At 44.3% G+C, this 7,500-nt stretch overlaps 1 protein-coding gene across 3 annotated transcripts in view; it reads left to right on the top strand.

The window, feature by feature from the left end:
• The window catches only part of LOC133622623 (zinc finger BED domain-containing protein 4), a 12,645-nt gene extending 11,654 nt beyond the window's left edge, over nt 1-991 (top strand). For all 3 annotated transcript variants that reach the window (XM_061985459.1, XM_061985453.1, XM_061985464.1), the window contains exon 5: nt 1-991. This exon is cut by the window's left edge and continues 5 nt beyond it. In XM_061985459.1, coding sequence (XP_061841443.1) covers nt 1-817 — 817 coding nt within the window. In that variant the 3' untranslated portion in view covers nt 818-991.
• The last annotated feature ends 6,509 nt before the right edge of the window (nt 992-7,500 follow it).

Below are 7,500 nucleotides of genomic sequence, written 5' to 3'. Positions count from 1 at the left end.
TCGACGGCTGTTAGAGTCTGTGGAGGTCTTGGAGGAGATGAGTGCTCCAGGGGAAATGGTGCTGTGCGTTTCAGAAAGGGCCCTGCTGAGGGAGCTCACTGACACGTTGGAGCCGTTCATCGAGGCCTGGGACATTGTATCTGGGGAGCGACAGGCGGACATGAACACCGATAGACATGTGTACATCAGTCTGGCTCTTCCATGTGTCTTAGGCTTGCGCAAACATCTCTCGGAGACGTCAACTCCTTGTTGCCCTTCCCTCTTGGCAAGCCTAAGCCAAGCTGCAGAGCGTCGTCTCGCTCCTATCCTGGAGGATCCCCTCTACATCACGGCTACTACTCTCGACCCCCAGTTCAAGCTCACATGGAGCAATAACCCTGAGTGGCACAGACAACTTCTTCTAGAAGAATTATCCAAACATTCTGCAGACTCAGAGCAACATCCTCATTCCTATACGTCTCCAGCACAGGCGCCATTGCCTGTTTCGCCTTTGGCTCGCCCCTGCAAGCTGTTCTCTTTCATCAAGCAGAGGCCCATTAGTCAGGCCAAGAGCCTTGAGCAGGAGCTCGCCATCTACCTGCGAGAGGAACCTACGGACGAAGAGGCTCTGCATTACTGGCAGCGTAAAACAATTGACTTCCCGCTCCTCTCCCAGGTGGCCAAGAGGGCGTTTACCGTACCTGCTTGTGGCACGGCGGTGGAAAGCATCTTCAGCCAGGCCAAGAACTGTCTGCGGCCCGAAAGAGGCTGCGTCTTACCACAGAACTTAGAGACACTCATATACCTCAAAGCCAACTCCAGATTGTTATGGACATAGTCTTTTTCCGACACACTAAACAACACAGGCAATTGTGATGGGATTAACTCCAAAGCCTCTTTCATGTTCCTGAGGCATTGTTTTAATTTATGAACACTATCCCCAAAGACTTTCAGGAACAAACCAAGGATAACATTACCAGTAACAGTTGCAAAATAAATCATGTGACATTTTTGTTATAGTTTTTAAATGGCGAATCAAACGGAAGTGCATCTCCAGCAAGTTACATTTTACTCATTATTCCACATTAGTGTGCAATGTACTTCGATCCCTACACAAAACCTTCTTGACTAATTTCCATAGTACATGGTGGAGGGGTGGGGCATAAACCAGAGAAGTTTTTAAAATTTGAGGATCCAAATAAGAATGCAGAAAACACTTTCTCTGTGAATAATGCATCAACTAGAATGATAAGATACAGTACAGTATGGAGAAAATGGCTACCTTCAAAAGGTGAATTATTGTGCTTGTTTTTTGATTTGCAATTTATTCTTGATTCAACATGTCTTCTTCCAATGCTTGAATTCATTAGAATTAATCCCCCAAATATTGTTTTTGAATAGATGCTGATGAATAACAGCAGTTGTGCCCTGAAATGGTAGCTGCAAGAGCTTGCTACAATACTGTAGATCAATCAATCAATCAATCAATGTTTATTTATATAGCCCTAAATCACAAGTGTCTCAAAGGGCTGCACAAGCCACAACGACATCCTCGGTATAGCCCACATAAGGGCAAGGAAATACTCACCCCAGTGGGACGTCGATGTGAATGACTATGAGAAACCTTGGAGAGGACCGCATATGTGGGTAACCCCCCCCCTCTAGGGAGACCGAATGCAATGGATGTCGAGTGGGTCTAACATAATATTGTGAGAGTCCAGTCCATAGTGGATCCAGCATAACAGTAAGAGTCCAGTCCACAGTGGGGTCAGCAGGAAACCATCCCGAGCGGAGACGGGTCAGCAGCGCAGAGATGTTCCCAACCGATATACAGGCGAGCGGTCCACCCCGGGTCCCGACCTCGGACAGCCAGCACCCCATCCATGGCCACCGGATCTGTGTGTCTCCCCTTCCACAAGGGATAGGGGGAAGCAGAGGAGAAAAGAAAAGAAACGGCAGATCAACTGGTCTAAAAAAGGGGGGCTATTCAAAGGCTAGAGTATACAAATGAGTTTTGAGATGGGACTTAAATGTTTCTACTGAGGTAGCATCTCTAACTGTTACCGGGAGGGCATTCCATAGTGCTGGAGCCCGAATAGAAAACGCTCTACAGCCGTTTTAGTAACACTCTTAATGTGTGACTCAAAGGAGAGAGTTGGGTCGAAGATAATACCCAGATTCTTTACTGAGTCGCTTTGTGTAATTGTTTGGTTGTCAAATGTTAAGGTGGTATTATCAAATAAATGTCGGTGTTTAGCAGGACCGATAATCAGCATTTCCGTTTTCTTAGTGTTGAGTTGCAAGAAGTTAGCGGACATCCATTGTTTAATTTCATTAAGACAAGCCTCCAGCTGACTACAATCCGGCGTGTTGGTCAGCTTTAGGGGCATGTAGAGTTGGGTGTCATCAGCATAGCAATGAAAGCTAACACCGTATTTGCGTATGATGTCGCCTAGCGGCAGCATGTACATACTAAAGCGTGCAGGGCCAAGAACCGAACCTTGGGGGACTCCGCACGTTACCTTAACATAGTCCGAGGTCACATTGTTATGGGAGACGCACTGCATCCTGTCAGTAAGATAAGAGTTAAACCACGACAAGGCTAAGTCTGACATACCAATACGTGTTTTGATACGCTCTAATAAAATGTTATGATCGACGGTATCGAAAGCAGCGCTAAGATCAAGAAGCAGCAACATAGATGACGCATCAGAATCCATCGTTAGCAGTAGATCATTAGTCATTTTTGCGAGGGCTGTCTCCGTAGAGTGATTTGCCCTGAAACCGGATTGAAAAGGTTCACAGAGATTGTTAGACATTAAGTGTTCATTTAGCTGCTGTGCGACAATTTTTTCGAGGATTTTCGAGATAAACGGAAGGTGGGACACCGGCCGGTAGTTTACCATGAGGTCAGGATCGAGGTTAGGTCTTTTGAGCAAAGGATGAATAACCGCTTTTTTGAATGCTAGTGGAACAGTGCCAGAGGAAAGTGATAAGTTTATAATATTTAGCACTGATGGACCTAATAATACAAAAAGCTCCTTAATAAGTTTCCCAGGAAATGGGTCAAGTAAACATGTTGTTTGTTTTGTCCCCTTAACACATCTTAACAATTCCTCTAATGTTATTTCATCAAAGAGAGAGAAACCATACATTTTCTACTGCTTGTCCTTCTCGGATCACGGGAGTGCTGGAGCCTATCCCAGCTGCACTCGGCCGGAAGGCGGGGTACACCCTGGACAAGTCGCCACCTCATCACAGGTCCGACACCGAGACAGATAACATTCACACTCACATTCACACACTAGGGCCAAGTTAGTGTTGCCAATCAACCTATCCCCAGGTGCATGTCTTTGGAGGTGGGAGGAAGCCGGAGTACCCGGAGAGAACCCACACAGTCATGAAGAGAACATGCAAACTCCACACAGAAAGACCCCAAGCAAAATATTTGGCGAAAAATCAAAGGTCTTAATTCAGTTTACCTGGGGGTCGATGGACGAAGAGTCAGGGTAAGGTTGGACTCACAAAGTATTCACCTCAGATCATCAGAATCATGTTTTAACCACATGACTACATTTGTTTACTACCTCTACCAACAGTCATATAGACCTTAAGCCGTATTGGTGTTCTTTCTCGTGGGTTTCCAGCAGTGTTGAGCAGTAGGTTACGAGTTTAACTACATTGTTTTTTTTTTACATCACCACAGAAACTGCATTTTCCCAGGCATAAGCTTCAACGCATCTCTCCTGGACTACGTCACTTACCTATCTACCCGTCGATCACAGTCGAGACACTAGTAAGTACACAAAAATGGCTGCGATCCATATTGCTGTATCTAATACAAGTTCACGTATTGAGACGCTACTGTCAATGTCCAAGATAGATTTAGGGACACATTCTGGTATTTCCCTAAATTAACACAATAAATGCCAGCTGAGCTACAATAATCTTCACGATCGAGTCACTCAAAAAACAAACAGCATTTGCACTAGCTAGCAACATGTCATTTGGCAGTAACGTATTACCATTATGTGTGTTACTGTAGTCACTTTAATCAGACCACAACAATTAGACAAATAAAAAATAATTACAACTTGACTGAATTACACTGACCAATCTGACTAACTCAAACCAAAAAAAGAAATACATGTTAATTTAATAAAGAAAGATACCCACATCTGCAACTATAATATCAGTTATGTTTCTAATGTGACGGACTCGCTGACCATTAGTGTGAGACCAAGAAATACTCATATTTCAGTGCACATGTTAACAAAAGATTTTAGTCTTCATTTATACCTGAATGATTAAAGTGATAAGATTGGGTAATGAAGTGAACATCAGTTGTATTGCAGATTAATTGATATGTAGCGATTACTTGGATTGAAGTTTGTTCTTAAAAAGGGTAGTGAGTTTGGGCGCCTTGATACAAAAATGCTTGGATGTTGGCATTTCACTGGACCTTACTTTTCTTCTAAAACAGACAGAATTTAAAGGTGCCATGTGTAATAATTTCATGTCAAGTAATTACTAAATGGCCCTGATATGTCAAAAGGCATTAATGAATCATATTCTTTTCGAATACCTTTATAACTGATAACAGTAGTTCAGCCGGGATATGCTCCTTAGATTTACAGCCTCGAAATACTGTTATTGTTTTCATTTCGATGCCCCGCCCTCCACCGTTTGACCAATTAAAAAGTCTGTGAGTGTGTCACATCCAGGTTGCCAGCGACGCACAGCCCTCTTCCAAGAGCTACTGCCACTGGTAAAGTTACTAAACATGTCAGACCTTAATAAATCTAAAAGACGTCGTTACGATTCTCAACTTATTCATGACAAAGCCAGGAACAAAACAAGGATTTGTATCAGGGATGCCTTTGAAAGATGGAGACAATTGAAGGCAGAGAACATTTTTTAATCTGACGCCAAATTTGCTAATTTCCTCCTTGATAGGTAAGTCAGGCATTTACGTTTTCGTATTACTTGTAATAAATAAATGGAAATTTCGTATGTAAACTATATTGTCCAATACAGTCTATGATCTTGTGTAACAAAGCTAGTATGTTCGTGCAACGAATGCTTCGAAGCGAAGCACCATCACACTAGTGTAAAGCTTACTTAGCATACTAACCCGGTCAATGACACAAATCGACATACAGGCTAACGGGGGAAATATATGCCCGTTAGCCTGTATGTCGATATGTATTCCAACTGACAAGGCAACATATATTTTCGACAAATCAAACGAAAATATAAAACATATGTGGATATGGGTAGTGTCAGTGCCTATTACGTTCTCAATATGTTGATACACTGAGGAAATGCGTTCCAACATTAGCGCGGCTAATTGCAGTTTCTGGTACTGTATGTTCATCGGGCACATAGGGGGTGGTATTTGCTTGGCACAATATAATGCATTACATGTGATGACTTTCTACTTTGTGTATTGACGTGGTAGTAGGCTACATGATTTATGCGTAACGTAGTTTTTGCGTAACATTGTTTGGCTCATAGAATCGCACTCTGCACTGAAAGATGATGATGTGCGTACATGGAAGAGAATGCAGTCTGTCAGGTTGGATGCAACATGGAGTTATGCTGAACGAAATGTGGCGGTAATTTTACTGTGTGACAGACTCTGGCTGTCGTGCGGGTTCTCAGGACCATCAAGGAAGGACATTGTCGCGAGCAGGGTTAACTGTCTTTTATTTTTCAATAAAACCTCTCAGTCTCAGGTCGTGTCGCTTTTCAGCTCCGTCCTCTTCCACTGCTCGCTCTCAGGTCCGCTTTTCAGCCGGCCGCGTCTTCCGTGTGCTCTCTTTCGCTCTCGCTCAGCGTCCGCTTCTCTCTGGCTCCTGCTTCTCACTCCGTCTCTCTCCCTCGCTGCATGCGTTGCTGGCTCTCCACCTCCTTCTTCCCCGTCGTTCTCTGCTGCTCCCCTTTTATTTAGTGAGATGAGATTTTTCAATTGTGCCCAGCCGGGCGATCCACACACCTGACGTTCATTACGGCGCCGATCCCGGCGCGCCCCACGCTGCTCGCTCGTCGCCCACGCCTCCTTGCCGCCATCCTGGAGCTGGCTCCGGTGTGCCCTGCCTCCCCGTTGGACTGCCGGCCACGCCTCCTCGCCGCCATCTGCAAGCGGGCTCCGGCGGGGCACGCCTCGCTGTCGGTCTGCCGGCCCCGCCTCCCCACATACTGCCATCAAAGTAGGCCGATGTGATATACAATATTTTATATATAATCATTTTGATGGTGGTCTGTGCGGTAAAACTAGACATTTACCAGGGTAATGCCAACAGTCTGTCCTGACTTCAGACGAAAATATTGCTGCGTAACTTTAGAGATATATTTGGCTAATCGACATCAGTAAAGTGTGGCGTAATTACTTGGTTAATAATCTTGCAAGACCATAAACAAGAGAAACCTGTAGCGTAGGACTCGATGATTGCCGTTCAAAGTTTCTTGGAGTTGGCTTCAGATGTGTATCTTGCACCCTCAGTCATGAAGATTGGGAGGGGACTACAGAATTTTGACTGTGACTGCAGTTACAGTTCGATTAAATCAGTTCATATGGCACCTTTAACCAACAGTGACACAACCTTAACTCATGGTGCCAAACTAACATGCTACAATAGCTTTGATGTAGTTAAGATACTTTTATTGTAGCTTAGCTTAGCCACATTTCTCTGATGGGTAACGTCAGTGTAGTGATGCGACATTGAATGTAGAATACTTACTACCTTATCCAAGTAACTTGTCCAACACTGGATTCAAGATTACCGTATATTCAGTTTACTATAAGCTGCCCAGGCTGCGCAATTACAATAAACCATAAAGTTAACTACAGGGCCACAAAATATGGGCCCATGGCACACAAGACCCCTACTGTAGATACTTCTGCTTGGTCTTAAAACTACTACCGGGGTACTAAAACTGTGCCTGCATGCAGAGTGTGGGAGTTTTAATTGCAAGTGGACACGTACAACAGAGTCCTTCCTTTATTTTGTCTAATAGATCACATTAATCAATCTAGAGTGACACGTTTTATGGGAAATTACATTAGAACTGATTACAAAGATTCTTAGTGGGATTACATATCTCAAATCCTGCCTCGCTATTGTTGTAAGCTGCACGTGAGGAAGTGCATCTGCGTGAAGCGATGACATGTCCCTTAGCAATCCCAGTAAGCTTCCAGACATGGCTCAACTTCTCAGTAATGCTTCCTCATATCTGCAATTCGTTTGTTTGCTGCTCAATCCCACGGGTTTGTTGTTGATTATCTGTGCAGCTTCAAGTGTCTCATTCTTCCTCTCTCTCCACCCACCAGACTGTGACAGCTCATCCATTTGAGTTACACCAGCCGGCTGTGCTGCGGTACTATTGGTAATTGCCTCTCAAATGAATTACTTGGCCCAGAGTGAGGCTGAGGGATGGGAGGAAATTGTAATTGGACGCCCCTGCCCTCTCCCCTCATCGCCTCATGCCAAGTTATTACATCTGCAATGCAGAGAGCCA

The sequence above is a fragment of the Nerophis lumbriciformis genome, linkage group LG01 (assembly GCF_033978685.3).
Source record: "Nerophis lumbriciformis linkage group LG01, RoL_Nlum_v2.1, whole genome shotgun sequence".
Taxonomy (NCBI): Eukaryota; Metazoa; Chordata; class Actinopteri; order Syngnathiformes; family Syngnathidae; genus Nerophis; species Nerophis lumbriciformis.
Note: the sequence above shows the minus strand (reverse complement) of the source record. Positions and strands in the feature narration are given on the sequence as shown.